Source organism: Vespa crabro, chromosome 2 (genome assembly GCF_910589235.1).
Source record: "Vespa crabro chromosome 2, iyVesCrab1.2, whole genome shotgun sequence".
Classification (NCBI taxonomy): Eukaryota; Metazoa; Arthropoda; class Insecta; order Hymenoptera; family Vespidae; genus Vespa; species Vespa crabro.
This window is the reverse complement of record NC_060956.1, coordinates 18,088,499-18,105,363: the sequence shown is the minus strand read 5'-3', so window position 1 is coordinate 18,105,363 and position 16,865 is coordinate 18,088,499. Positions and strand designations below refer to the sequence as shown.

The 16,865-nt window shown below is 27.7% G+C and overlaps 1 protein-coding gene across 1 annotated transcript in view; it reads right to left on the bottom strand.

Annotated features, from left to right (window-relative positions):
• Window positions 1-139: 139 nt before the first annotated feature.
• Window positions 140-16,865, bottom strand: part of LOC124421998 (BCL2/adenovirus E1B 19 kDa protein-interacting protein 3) — a 19,199-nt gene continuing 2,473 nt past the window's right edge. The window contains exons 2-6 of the mRNA XM_046957845.1: window positions 9,847-10,015; window positions 8,797-8,884; window positions 1,505-1,578; window positions 1,011-1,166; window positions 140-922 (exon numbers count right to left, since the gene is read on the bottom strand). Coding sequence (XP_046813801.1) covers window positions 871-922; window positions 1,011-1,166; window positions 1,505-1,578; window positions 8,797-8,884; window positions 9,847-10,015 — 539 coding nt within the window. The 3' untranslated portion in view covers window positions 140-870. The remainder of the gene's footprint in view (window positions 923-1,010; window positions 1,167-1,504; window positions 1,579-8,796; window positions 8,885-9,846; window positions 10,016-16,865) is intronic.

The window sequence follows — 16,865 nt, the reverse complement described above, 5'->3', positions numbered from 1 at the left end:
ATTGTGTGTATCCGTTTAGTTTTCCTTTTACTTTTTTTTTGTTTTTGTTCTTTTTTATTATATAAATCATCGTGCAGTTCGAATAATAAATATAATGTGTCAAGATTATTCCAAAATGAAGGGAATGAAGTCGTAATTGTTTATAGTATGATGAGAATTCTCGCATTTTATTTCCTTATCTGTGCACTTCTATACTTAAAACACAATCAATCTAAGTCTTACTCTCGTTCTCTTTCATTCGTTACTGACACTGCTCTTTCATTCCAGCTCGTTTCTTCCAATCTAACAGGCAATAATCAGTTACTGATAAATATTATTCAAGCTATGTCTATGGACTATCGCAAATAGAAACGCATTAGAAATGGTATAAAATGGACACATTTTTTTCCCGCACAAATCTAGACTACTGTAAATAATTTTTTATTTTCTTTTTGTTTTTTCTTATATATATATTTTTTCATTTTTTTTTTATTTTTTTTTATTTTTTTTTATTTTTTTATTTTTTTTAATATTTTCGTTATATAGTATAATCTTTTTCTTTTCCTCTTCTTTTCTCTATTCTTTTTTCTATTAATTTATTTTACTTTTTTTTTTTTTATGTTTTCCTTAAACATACGACGCGCATTAATTAAGTGATACAAATTACTCAAGAAGTATCGTATTATCGAAGAGGAGCAGGATTTAGAGAAGAAGGTGCTAACATTGACCTTCAAAAATTTATGCGCTTTTTTCTGTATCTTTTTTTAGGCTTTATCGCCTCCCAATCTGCTTTTCAGTCTTTCATGCTTTCCAATTATCAGTTTATATTCCCCTCCCCTTTTCTTGCAAATCTAGAATGCGACAATCCTAATTAAGATCACTTTGTTATCTTCACTCAATGGCAACGCGGGACAACAGAAGACCTCGCCTGGTAAGCCAAACCCTAATGAAAATGTTAAAAACATCTATTAATCTCCAATAAAAATAGAAGAAAAAATGAATAATTATAAAGATATATAAATATTATTTACCCAAGACCAGTTCCAATTAATAAGGACAAAACATTCGTGAGGATTAAAGTATAAAGTACTTCTTTAGAAAACAATCCATTTTTACCAACTTTTGCAGTACGAATGCTGTAAGTTTTTTTCTTATTTATACCAAGAGGATGCTTAAATTTCCAGTCCCTGAAAAATAAAGAACAAAGCGTTAGCAATAGATATTATGAAAAGACTAATTATCATAGATACTTAGTCTTATATCATAGATACTATATATTAAAACTACAAGATGAGGACCAAAAGTTCCTAAGTGATTTAAAAATTAATTATTCTTTTTAGAGACTTCCAGATTAACTTTTTTTCAGATTGTAAAACTATAAATCTAATTTTAAACATAAAAGATTCTAAAAAAGAAACAATTTTTAAAATTACTTAACAACTTTTGGTCTATAAATAATATTTTTTTTGAGGCTCTATTTATCAATTGTAATGTTTTTATAAAGACGATATAATATTTATCTTACTTCGGTGGTGCCTGATCAGGGCGTGAGCTCCACTCGTAAATCCAATCCATACTTTTGTCTAATAGTTCGCCTTCCTACAAAGAAGCAAAAAATTATAATCATTCATATTTAAAACGTGTATGTGATGAGCAATGGGTAGAAAAAAAAGATTTTATTTTAATAGCAAATTTTTACAAGAGGAAATAAAAAAACGAAATCGTTACTTTCAAAAAAATATTATCAGGCAGGATATATTATTACGTCTATATTAATAGCGACCTATAAACATACTATTTCTGTGTGTTAGAGTGATAAGTTTATTTAACCAAGATATAACAGGATGTTGAGACCTTTATATATATGAATAAATATAGAAACAAAAATATTAAGTAAAACTGTAAAAAGATTAAGCAAATAAGACGAAACAAACAATATGACCTACATCTTATTTTTTTTCGGTTTTAAACCATTTGTAAAACAAAAAAAGTCGAAACAAAAATTTCTAAAAATGGACAGTTTTAATGATTTCTCTATGTTCAAAAAGAAATTTAATTATTTCTATTTAAGGATAACCTCTGACGTTCGGGCAACCATGTAATTGACCCATTGCTTAATACGTCCTTTATATTGCAATTCAATGTCGTTTCTATGCTCGCGTAAACATCATCTTTATGTTATCAAAGGTCCCATTTTTGGAACATGTGTGACACAAAAAAAATTATTCTAATCTCCATTGAAAAATATAAAATTTGTACGAATGATTTATTGCCGGTTTACTTGTCTTGATATTCTTTAGATATCCAGAGAAGTAAATAAAAATCTAAGCATGTCGAAAACTTTGCCAAGTTTAATAAATACGACTAAACAAATTCTTAAAATAGTCAACGCATAGCCGATTTTAGATAAACGCGTAGAAGTTAATGTCAAAGAGAAATCTACTAAAACAAAATTGACATCTTTTTCATTATTTATATGACGCAGCAATAAAACAATATTTTTGATATAATTATGAAATTTTTTTATTTTTTTAAAGAAAACGTCAAGTTTAAGTATAATAATCTTGACGACATATATGTTTTAAATCTCTCAACAATAAATATTATCTCATAAATGTTCTTTACTTCGATAACATTAAACAGCAAATTAATACTTTAATTAATTTTTCGGTAAAGGAAAAAAAAAAGAAAACAAAAGAAAAGAAAAAATGATTAAAGATTTATATAAATTTGATGATAAAAAAGAAACAATTATGAAGAAAATTTATGAAGAATTGAAGAAGATTAATCAAAAATGAAATTTGAAGAATATGTAGTTTGTTTTTTTTTTCTAATGTATCAATTTCATTTTTAAAGTGAAAAAAGTGGCGAAGTTTTCAAACAGCTTTAGTAAAGGTTCATATAGTTTGCAAGCAAATGTGCGGTTTTACTATTCATCGTTTAAATATACAAGCTTTGAATAATGGAAATCGTTACGTCGAGATAATGTATATGTACATACATACATATATTTTCTTATTGTGTGAATGAACAAACAGAAAAATAGTGTAATATCGCTGGAAACATTTCGAAATTTTTTTTAATATCAATTTTATGATTTATATTACGTGCTATATTAAAATACACAAATAAACTTAATTCTTAAGTAAATTAAATCAATTAATTTATTATTACTATATTCTTAATCAACATTAAGATTAAATTAGATGAAAGGTAAAATTTTTAGGTTAAAAAACGGTCATTTTTTTGCTATATTGTCGAGTTCTTTCCTACCCTTTTTTCTCTACTTTTGTACTTTGAAGATAAAACATATATATGACCAAGAAAAAATAAAGAAATATATTTGTTGATTCTCGTTATGCATAGCTAATGACGCACATTTTCGTATATCATTGTAATTACGACATAAATACAAATAATATGTATTGTAATTTCTATGTAATTTATATATATATATATATATATATATATATACGTAAATACAGCATAAAAAGAATAATGCGCTGTTCCGTCCACGTGACCTATACAGTAATAATAGTAATTACAGCTGATATAAAAGAAAAGGACAGTGACGTTTGAGATTCGTTCGTCGACAATCTATGGTAAAAAAGAACATGTGACTGTCCATGTTAATAAATATATTATTTTCAAAATGAACGAATATATTTATATTCGTACGTATCTTTTATATGTGACATTCTTTTGTTCCAAACGATGATAAATCGTCGATATGACTAAAAATTGATCCTTATATATATATATATATATATACATATATATATATATATGAACGTATACATATATGTATGCAATACTATATGGAGAAAAATCGATTTGTTGGTACGATGCGCGACAATGTTAGAAACGTTGCGTGCCCTCACTTTAAGAACGGAGTCACCATTACTGCGCATGGCGTGACCGTGTTATGTTCTCTGATTGGTCGAGAGATACTAAACGTCAACATTATAGAATCTCTCTCTCTCTCTCTCTTTCTCTCTCTCTTGTTGTTTTTTATAACATGTAGCAACGACAAAGTTAGCAGATGCGAGGAACCCACTCATCGAACAGTGACAGAAACTGCATCGTCGCTCATCTTTCTTTTCATTGACTAAATTCTCTTGAGACGCAGTGCGACGCGCAATCTATACATAATCGCAATAGAACTTCTCTATATTGTACTTCAATGACAATGGAACAATGAACGTATCGTTCTTCCCTCTAGTGGGAATATTTTTCTTCTCTTCCCCAGAGCGCGCCAAAATCAAATATTTTTAATACACCCATGTATACATGCAATTACGTGGGTGTATATCATATTCTTAAAAAAAAAATTATTTTACATTTTGTTATTATCTTACTATTTTACTTTTTTTTTTCATCTTTATAACTTTTTTTTACGATTTCTATAAATTATCTTTAAGTAAAATTATTTTTCTAATTAATTGAAATAATACAATTTTTCGAATTATTATTAACCAAGTAATAAAAATGAAGATACGAATTGCAGATTACAGGTAACCGTGGCTCACGTGAGATCGAGCACGTATGTACGAAGAGAGACGCAAAGTTCAACACTATATATACTGAAAGATACAATGCATGTACACACACACTTATGCGCGGGTTACACAATCTGTACATCTCTATTTTTTTTGTTTTTTGCTTGCTGTTTTTTTTCCTTAGTCTGATAATCTTCTTATAAAAGATTATTTTAATCAAACAATTGTAGGTTGCACTTACTATACGTACGAACGTCCGTATCTTATACTTCATGCTTTTACGTTGCTATTTTATTCCTAGCTTATAGATTTATAGATAGATTAAGTCTTTTATGACTTACATATATACATGCAAATAAACACGCAAAACGCGAGGGAGAGATTCTCCGATGTGTAATTATACCTCAGACAATTTCCATTTACGCAAAATAATCACGACAATCTATATGGATCATTTGAAACTAATAAGTTTCCATATTAAATGGACAATATTTATCTTTTAATGTGTGATAACCAAAAGAAAATAAATTATAAGTAATTATTGACTTGGATCTATATTATGTGTTGTTGTTTTAAATATTATTATATTAATTAATAATAATAATAATTAAAAAAAAAATAAATAAATAAATAAAGCATCCTTTCCGGGATGCGAATACTTTATTTAAAGTTTGCATTCTCTTTTATGGAGTAATTATTACTTCATCTTCCTCTTCGAAATAAAACAGTAGCATTTTAGCGTATTAGCACACATTCGAAGTGTATTTATTCGCGTGCACTTGCACACATTTACAAAAGTCGTAACGCGGCTTTGGTACGATTTAAACAGTGGTGCAAGCAGTTCAACCGGTTTGTTGCATCGAATGAGAGGAAGAGTAGATAGAAACGAGAATCGTCGAGATTTCTTTTAAAGATCATATGATATGCCTTTTAATTTTTCTTTTATTTTCTTTTTATGTGTACTGTAATACATGCATATTAATTTCAAAGTAAATCCGAGATCACTGTCTTACGAAATTATGTTTTTCTTTCTTTTACATCATGTTTTTATAGAAAATTATTTGATGTTTTTAAAAGTAAATAATTTAATTTTCATTCGGATAAATATGCATTTCAAATATATTTCAATTCTTTCTTAAAAGTTTGAAAATAAACGTTCAAACGTCTTAATTTTGTTTACAAAATATATTCAATCATATTATTCATTTTGCAATTTTCTGCCTACAAATTTTTATTAATTATTTATGTAGTATCAAGAGCAAAAATTGAAATAGTAACGATAAAAATTGTGTATGACAATGTCCTTGATGGTAATACGTCTTACATTAGACTCTTTAAACGTCTCTCTCTCTCTCTCTCTCTCTCTCTTATTAGTAAAAAACGAATGTTAGCATTCAATTACAGGTAATGCAGTGTTAGCTACGTAAAGTTTGAACCTATATATATATAATATAAGAAATACAATTCCCAAGGATTAGCGATGCGTGTAACGAGGTATACATTTTTCTATGTAGTAGAAAGGATAAAGTAAGACATATAATATGGGAATAGTATAGAAAAAGTATATAAAAAGTAACATAATATCAAACTTTAGAAATATCTACTATTCATTTCAAGAATTAGAAAGCTTTCAATCTTTGTTATCCTTGGACTAGATATGATGAAATCAATTTGAACAATATTTTAACTAATAAACAACTCTAAAAAATTATAAGAGACAATTCGAAAAAGAATAATTAGTGTTTAAACCAATGAAATTAATTTGAACATTTTCATTAATAGAGATAACTCTGTAAATTATTTGGAGAGAGTTTCAAAAAGAAACGATTAGTATAAAAAGATCTTAGTTTGATTAAATCAATGGTGATTATTGAAACATGTCTATGACAGTTGTTTATTAAATGAATGGGCAAACACGTAGCTAACGGCAGCTGCGAAAGGATTATTAAAAGGACAGCTTGTTTGAGCAAATGCTTCTATCTAGCTTGGCAACGCTGTTGCGAACCATAGTAGAGGTAGAGATTATAGTAACTTTCACATCACCTTTTGCGCCCCAAGTCTAGTTTTACATGTAGGGGAAGATCAGAAAGGGAATAGTTTGTCGATATTCCGTTTATAGCAAAATTTGATTTTAAGCGTTTTTTTTTTCTTTTTTAATATTTACAAATTTTGGTGCAAATATTTCGTAGTTTTTTTTTCCACAAAAAGAAACTCAATTGAAAAGAAAAACTTGAAAGAACTATATAAATTTTAATTTTCTTTTTAAATACCTAAAAATTTAGATGATCATTTCGTAGTTTCTTGGGAAGAAAAAAAAACTATGGGAACTATAAAAGTTTTAATCTTCTTACAATTTTCTTTTTCTTAGTAAGGGAGCAAAAAAAAAGAAACTAAGAAATATTTATGATAAAGTTTTTATCTTCACGAAAAGATTATAACGAATAATATTTTGGTATCAATGACTTATGAAGAAAAAAAGAAAGAGGGGGAAATAAAAACGGAAAAAAAAGAAAGAAAGAAAAATTCTACGAAATCAAGAAGTTTCACCTCATTATCATTATTACTCACTTTGAAGATAAATGTTTCTTTGTTACTATTTTCGCCTTATTATATTTTTCTCCCCGAAAAAGATAAACTCGCTGGACTACTTAAGCCTTCTTATTATCAACACTACGAGTAATCAATACATACATATGTACGCATGTGACAGAAGAGACAAACATTTCACATGGACATGATTTGAGATACAGGTATATGTAGTTTTTTTCCGAGAAATATGTCTTATGAATAGGTAATTATTATTTATCTTTGAGAACTTTGTTTTTTTTTTTCTACGTAAAATAATAATGCGAAAAATATTCGATAAGAATTGAATCGAATACAATATTCTTTCTATATGTAGATCTACAAGAACATGTTTGTATAATATTAAAATTATAAATTATTATGATACAAGAATCAGTGTCAGAATCTTTTATAATACATAATAACGTATCGGGAAAGTATAAATGGACACATGACCCTGGTAAACCAGAATGGTCTCTTACTAAAAGCGAAGATCAGAATGAATCGTTGAAATGAATTGGAAAATGACAGCGACGTTAATTCGATTACAATGATCATACGATCTTCTTGTCCTACTTCTTGTCACTAGGTTGTACATATAAGTAACGAGAAAGATGCGAGAACGGTAGATGTAAACCAATTAAAGTAAACGATACCATCTTGGTAAATCTTATCACGAAATTCCTTCTCGATGAACGTACGAGAAAATTGAAACCGTGAGAGAGAACTCTAGTAATAATATCATAAGAGAAACAATTAGTGATTTTGTAAAGTAAACTAATAAACTATTTTGATTACATTTCAATATTATATACAATAATAAGTAAGTTTACATACTTGTATATATTATTATCGTACAACGCAACATTTCAATTTCAATAGTACGAAAGTACTTAAGAAAGAGAATTCATTGAAAGAATTTTCATTGAAATTGGTCGATATTTTTGTTAAGTATTCTGAGCTACGAAGAGATGTATTATAATTAAGTATATATTTCACATTCTTTTTTTCTTATTATATTGTAAATGTTGAATAATTTAATAATCATCATTAATTAATCGAATACACATTTTGTGTTTATATTACATTTAATATTTTAAATAAATTTTGTTAAATGCTTTCGCATAATTTATATAAAATTAATGGAATGTAAAAAAAAATCTTGACTATACATATAGTTAAATAAAAAAACATCTGCTCGATATACATATAACTTTTTTTTTCAAAGCAATTCCAAAGCCGTATTCGGTAAATTACCGCACCTATTGACGGTAGAGGTGTATACACACAGTCGCAGAGTTGATAGAGTCACTGATCCGAGGACCTTGTAAAGAAGGTAAAGCTCGTTCGATAAAACCAGTTGCATAGTATGTGTATATATATATATATATATATATATATATATATATATATATATATATATATATAACCTCTCTGTTAGTTTGTCGATTGCATACGAAGTAATGTTAACAATCCGGAAGAATAAACAGAATGATTTCGATGATTACTTTCAAATGAAATGTTTGAATGATTTTGATCTTTTGCGAGATCTTTTACAACGACTAGAGTCCTATTTCCGTTTGGATCGAATGGATCAGGCTTGTGGTTTTTCTAAAGACTTCGGTGATCGACCACAAAAGTTAACCATATGTTCGTGTGTGCGCGCGCGTAGGTAGGTACTTCGCTTCATTCTGAGATTTATGCGACACACCTCACACAACACGGGTTATTACAATCGATTTTCTAAACTGACCTTGTTGCAGCTGTAATTTATGTAGACCCCTTTGAGCTCATCTTCAGTAGAAAGTTCCGTATTCGGGCTGTTAGGTGGACTCTTCGGGCTAAAATAGAAAAAAATAAATTTCTCTTATAATCTATGGATATTATACATTTTTTGATTATATCATTTGTTTCAATTATTTACATAAATCGGAATTTTTAGCTTTACTTTAGTATTAGCAAAGTTCGTTTGGTTTCCAATATCAAAGTCGTACTAAAATTAAATTTTAAGAAACGACAGTCATCACTTTTTCTCCCCTCTCTTTCTTTCTTTTTTAAAAAGGTAAAAGACGGTCATTAATTCGTTTCTTTCACAAAAAAAATTTCTTTTAGAACGAATCCAAGTAGCGCACAAAGAAACGCTCGCTCCAAAAAAAGATTCTTTCTTCTTCGTTCGTGAGTCATAAAGACGGCTTATTTCTTTCTTCCCCTCCCCCGCCGTCATGAGAAGAACGAAAAGTGTTGAGAGAAAATAGAAGCTGTTTTTTCTCTACCCATAAAAGACACTGTTATGTAGAACGTTGTGGTGATTATACTATTGAACATCTTTACCTCAACAATATTTTCTATCTTTACGGATTATGTCAATAATCCAATAATGGTCTCATTTATAAAAAATAGAAAATAAAAAAAAAAGAAAAAATAATAAAAAAAGAAGAAAACTATGATTAATCGTTTTTTTGGAATCACGAGTTTGTAAGCAATAAAATCAATATTAAAGATAACATTTTAACTTTTCTTGACAGTGCTCTTTTTTTATCATAGATATATGCTTCAATATATTTGTGTAATCACAACAAACAAACAAACAAACAAACAAACAAACAAACAAATAAATAAATAAACATCCACCCGCACGCGCACACACAAAGAACGATTTCCATCTGCTGTATATTCAGAACGATTTCCATCTACTGTGCATTCAGAACGATTCCATCTGCTGTTTATTCAGAACGATTTCCATCTGCTGTGTATTCAGAATTATTTGTGGGACAGAAGCTATTGAAAAGAGAACAATTTTTACCTGTCTCTAGGAGTATCTCGACGTGAGGATGCTAAAGAATGCCTGGCGGACGATTGCGTTGAATCTCTCTGTGCTTCCCTCAAAAGTCTTAGATATTCTTCGCCACCACTACTGAATGGCAAGGGTGTTCGCCTTTCAGCAGATATCGGATTCACTTCCACCCATGATTCTGTAAATTTTTTAATAAAAATTGTTTACAATTATGATAAAAAGATATCGATTTTTTTCCGATAAAAATCTTTTATGATCTTTTTTACGAATTAAATTTCAATTTAAACAATGCGTGGATTTTAGAATTTATTTCATTGAAATTTAGCAAATCTTTTAGGATAGCGTTTTAAATTTAATATCAGCATTTGTTACTCTTATCTAGACTACGATAGATTAAAGTTTCTCATAAGAACGAACGAACGATCGAACGAACGAACGAACGAACAAACGCGGACCACGTGGATTAAATCAGATTTCATGAAAATCGAAAAGTTATAGTAATTAAAGATAATAACGTGATTAAATTATAGGTCAAAACGTTATCGAACGATAGAGAAATTGATGACAAAGCGAGATCACGGTCAAGGCCCCTCAGTTTAAATAACGTAAGTAATCAAGACGATCGTTGCGTCATATTTATGTCTATATTGAGTCTATACACTGACGTACAAAGGAATTTGTTTTATCGATTATTGTATGAACAACAATAAATGAATCTAATGTTTATAAAGCGTTTTCAATTCGAGAATCATCTTTGTATTAACAAAAATGTGTAATATGTATGAAAATTGGATTATAAAACTAAAAATAGTGTTGAAAAATAATCTTGAAAATTGTTGAATTGCCATTAAGAGAAGTTCAACAGTCAAAAATATTGACATTACTTATCGGCCAACCCAAAATATTATTTTAGGATATATATTACATATATTTATACATATACATGTACATTTTTGTATTTATTTGAATAAGAATGATACAAACATATATGATCATGCAATCTGTTGCTATCATAATCTATCGTCGATATCACGTACACAATGTAATAGGAGACCTTTATCTCAGCTTACAATATTCTCACGAAGTTCTCGTTGTTCATTCCTCGTTCTGTACTTATTATAATTTAAATGTCCATGAAACCTCTTTATAAGCGTAGTTTGATTCTTCAATCTCATTCTCGATTATATGAAAACGCAAACATTATTATTACGTGAAAATGAATAATTTCATATACTTGAGAGTTCGGTTTACTAATAAGAAGTGATGTATGTATTTACACACACACACACATTTAGTTGCGATATATTTCACTTTTTCTTCATTTTCATAATATTCGATAGACCATAAAATGCTTTCGATTGTCGTTAAAAAGAGAAAAACCTATATGTATGTATGTATGTATGTATGTGTGGTCGATATTAATCAGTTCGTGTCACCATCTTTTCTAATTATCACATAATTACGTAAATATGTTTACACTACATACAAGTATGACGCGTAATTAAAAGCGTTTCTATTTAAAAGCGTATAACTCTCGATATGACTAACAGCTAACACGATGAGACGAACTTTTTGATTTTTTCAACTCAAGCAACTTTTTTTTTTTTTTTTTTTTTTTTTTTTTTTTTTTTTTCAAATAGTAATGGATTTTAGAGAATATTAAAAAAAAATTTTTATTTAAATTGAATACATATACATATATGTACCTATGCAATATATATTACATAATATGTTAATATTTTTTAATATTATTTTTACAAAATGCACATATATTAAAATTTAAATAGACATACACACAAATAAATTTGAAGAAATGTTATATATTATAATTTTCTTTAAATCTTTGTTAAGAATTTTTTAAAAATTTCACTTAGATTAGAAAATAATTTGAAACTACTATACGTTCATTGAAAATAATTTGTATTTTTTGTATATGTATATGCTCATCGAGAATCTATATAAAGAAAAGAAAAAAAAAAGCAATAAAAAACTAACAATAATCAATCAATCAAAAAGAATATGTACGTAATCGATTAATTGTCTTCTTTCTAAGAAATAGAAATGAAGTAAGAAGCACTGAATGTAACGAAACGAAATATATCTATTACCTTCATATAATGTTCGTTACATGCATACAAATGCTCAAAGAACGCTTATCAACACTACGTTCTTTTAGTATCGTACATACACATGCACATACACATACACATACGCATACACACACATACATATGTATATATATATATATATATATATATATATATATATATATATATATCTTGATCGGTGAAGGATTAGAAAACATACACTGTAGAAGTCCTTGTTGGGTTAATGACCGCTCAAAAAAAATCTGAAGTAAAAATCGAATTGATCCCAAATGCATTTGAAGAGGATTCACAATTATAGCAATTTTCATTATTTAAAATCGTTTTTATTAATTCTCATTATTTTTCAAAATATAAGTTGGCCCGAAAGTTCCTAGCTGAGCCAAAATTTTCCAGGTAATTTAAAAAATAGATTGTTCTTTTTCGATTTTTTTTCTTCAGATTTTTCGTTCCATAAAATATAAAAAAGAAAATTAGCCTAAAAGTTTTAGTAAAAAATAATCGATTTTTTAAATCATCTAGAATTTTTTGGTCTATCCTGTAGATAATGATCCAATCCAGACACCCTATATATGAAAAATGCATGAATGGGAAAATTGCTTTTATTTCCCACAAGAATCTAGTCTGCTTACAAATAGAGCTTGAAGATACGATCATCCTGTTTCTATTAAATATATAATCATCTCATCGCACGTTTGTTCGTTTTTTTATTTCTAATTTTCAAGTAAATGAAAAGAAAAAAAAAATTGAAGAAAAAAAGGACGATTTTCTTTTTTCTTAACCTTTTTTTGTTTCTTTTTTTGACGTTTCATTTACATTCCGGCATCTCTTTGATCTATTCCACGAAAATTTATGGTATAATTCGTGCAAGCACGAAGAGCTTTTCTAGTTATACAAAATGTTCACGCAAAGTGACGATTATTATAACATCGAAAGTTTCCCTAATTCCTCTAACGTTTCGATAAAAAAGAGCACCCAAAAAGGAATGATATCCGACAAATCTGAAAGTACATTCGATTTGGATAAAATTGAAAACTGTGATTATGTAATTACTGAAGATCTGATAAAGATCGATATGAAGGAGTTACGTCGATTGATGAAACTTATGCAACCGATTATGAATCCTCGAAAAGGAGATTATTGCAAATGTTTTAGCAATAGTAACTTTAAAAAAGCTAAGTAAAATTGGCCAACCATGAAATATATTACGATATCAAAACATATATAATGTTAATATATTATCCAATTATACTAGGATAATATATTACCATACTATCCTATAAAATGTTATATATTGTATTCTTATATAACGTTAATAAATAATAAATAACACATTTATGAGCGTTCTCAACTAAAATATACTCCGGTAAATTATAGTAATATAAATTCATTCGTAATCAATTATAAATCTTATAAATGCATATATTCTCGTACATAAACACTTTTCAATAGAAAAAGAAGTACAAGCTCCATAAGTTTTACTTTTCTAATCCAATAATATATAAAGTGGATTCAGTGTTAACGTATCATATTTTAAATGGTATTACCATTAATATTTATATCCATTTAAAACTAAAAAATATTTTCGATCAGCTAAAGGCCGGACGTTGAATCGAAAAAGTAGCAGCTATCACCCATGCTGTTTACCAAGCCAAGGTCACACGTGTTGATTCTACACAAGTGTTGTTACGATGCATATTGTCGTATATATATATATACATATATATATTTATACATACATCCTCTTTCGATATGTCCAATGCCTCCATGGTCCTTGAAAACTTTTATACCAATTTATCCATGCCAAAATTATCTGACCGATATGATACGTGCATATGATAATAATCCGATTACAATGTTATTTCACACAATAAATAACAAATAAATTATAATCGGTTATAATAATTTATTTTTCATTCCTATAATTTTCTAATTCTCTTTCATCGTTTCTAAAATTTAAATTAAATCACATTTTTCTTATATACGATAGGAAGTTATTTCTCTCAGTTAATTGAAAAATCTTCGCAAATGAAAAAATTAAAATTCCTTACAGCGAAAACTTTCACCAAATTATTATATAAGAAAAATTATTATAAGAGAGAGTGAGAGAGAGAGAGATCGATAAAGAAAGAATTTGCGGTCATGGAACTTATCCAACTTTCTTAAAAGGAACTGAAAAATTCTTTTCTTTTCATGGAAATTTATTCTTTTTCCGGAAAGTATCGAAAGGATAACATCGCGTGATCAAGTATTTTAAGTTAATCACATATATAAAAAACAATAATTATATATATTCCTTGGCAAGGCTCTCTCATTTGTGATATACTGAAAAAAGAAAACTGTTATTGCAAATTATCTGTGTGATTTAAACCTATAGTTTCGCAATAATTATAAAATGAACCGGAAACTTACGATTATATTGCACTTCGAAGTTGAATAGAAGTTACAAGTTATATTCGTTCTAGGTTCATAACCAGGCGTATTATTAGAAAGTCAAATAGATAAGACTCTCCTGAGATTTTTTTTGCGTATAAGGGAATGATGATAAAATGATGGAGAAGATCTCAAATTCTTTTTGAGATTTAAAAAAAAAAATAATAAAAAAAAAAAATAAAAAGAAAATAAAAAAAATAAAAAAAAAAAGATTATCATAATCAAAACAATTTTAAATATGCTGTGAATTTTAAACATGTGGTGAAATGATTGAAATAAAATGTCGCAGACAAAAAAAGAATGACATTTAGTGCGTAAGTCACAATTTTAAATCACAGTACACGGAAGAATTTAAATGAGTCGACAAGAGGTCCACACAGTATTTAAAAATAGAAATCAACTGAATGGCCTCTTTCGCCAGTCTGTCGCCTCAAATACTATTTAATTATTACACATTGTCTCTCTCTCTCTCTCTCCCCTTCTCTCTAATCGATGTTTTTTTTGTCCGTCAAACAAAACAATCAATTTAATTCGTAAAGAAGTTACTTTAATTACTTTTTGCTTTTGTTTTATCACATAAATCGGAGATTTCAAAAGTGTGGGCGTCGCGTTAAATATTAGTATATATTCATTATAAAAGAGTTTTATATATTGGGAATCGTCGAATGGTATTTTATTTATAAATTTATATTAATTAAATATTAAAATTATATATCAATGAAAAAGGCAATAAAACAAATGTCAAAAGTAGTAAATTAATATTTTGTATTCAATCCGATCTTTCTTTTTAAAATATAAATTGCAACTAAGTAGATCGTAAAAAATTACTGTTTTCGAAATGATTTTCGGTCCGTAAAAGTTTGGAAATCTCTGACACTGTAAATAAATGTATATTTAAAATACATTAAAATGTACATTTTCTGTATATGTAAATATAACATATTAAACTGTATTAAATGCAAATGTAAAATTTTAGAGATTATGTAAATAATAAATAACATGAATGATAAAATAATTAGTAAAATAATCCTATTAACATAATCTACATACATAACATATATTAATATGATCTATCAAATTCAATATACATTTACTATAACGGATTTATTCTTATCTTTTCTTTTCTATATTTCTGGTGCAATCGAAATCATTTCGGGGAAAAATTTCTTTCTTTCTTTTTTCTTCTATATTTTTCTTTTTCTATTTTTGTAAAAACTGCAAGTATTACTAAGAATCCAAGGATGAAGAAAAGAATCTGTTTCTTTCGAAAGGTTTCCTCCGGTTAATACCTGAACATTCTTCACAATTTTTCTGACCTGAAAATCGATGGGTTTTCTAACGGATTCAAAGTATTTGGACAAAAGAAGAAATGAAAAAAGAAAAAAAAAGAAAGAAAGAGAGAAAAGAAAATAGAGAAAAGGAAAAAAGTTTGTTGAAGATGACTCATCATTTGGTCGGTCGAAAGATACACATTCGGTCAAGCTTGCTGTTAATGATATATCTCTGACGTCACTCTTGTTCTTACACACACACAAACACACACACAAAACACTGAAACGTATTTTAGTAAGCGTCCTGCAGCTTCCTAAGAAAAATGAGATCGATAGCCGATGATAATAAAATCGTACATAAAAAGTATATAGATAAAATCGCGAAAGAAATTGTACAAAGAGATAAAAACGATGCTTAAAGAATCATCTTTCGTAAATCATTATCTTTTACTAGAATATTTTTAAAAAGTTCAAGATAATAATTATCTTCTATTATATTTTATATATGTAATAGATTATATTATTAGAATACATTAATAAATAAATAAATATATATATATATATATATATAATTATTTCTATTCAAATTATAATACATTGTATTGCGTAAAAATAACTTGTATATATTAGTTATATAAATTTTTGATACATTATTTAATATATATATAAATTTCATTATTATTATTTAATAAATATAATTTTTATATATTTCACACACACACACACACACACACACTAAAATTTTAATATATAAGCAGTTTGCGAAAAATAAAATCAGGAAAAAAAGAAAAGAAAAGAAGGAATTTATATGGTGCAACAGATTTTCGAATGATGTTTGTGTCTTCTCATTAAAAATTTCTTAAATAAGAATTAATACTCGAGTGATATCTTAGGAAATGATTAGGACAGATATGGTTATTGATCGCCTGACCGTCGTCACGTTTTCAGTTTTCTACGAAATGACGCCGCCACATATACGCTAAAGCAAAGCACGTAGACCAAAACAGACTCAGCATCGTCATTGGCCAACAAAAACATTGGCCATGATCTTGGATACGAAAGACACGTTCTCAAAATTTTAGGTATATATATATATATATATATGTATATATATATACCTATATATTTATATATAAAACGCTATATATATATATATAGCAGTTCATTTTAAATAGACGGGAGGAGATCGATACGAGTTGAGCCGAAAGGACACTGACCT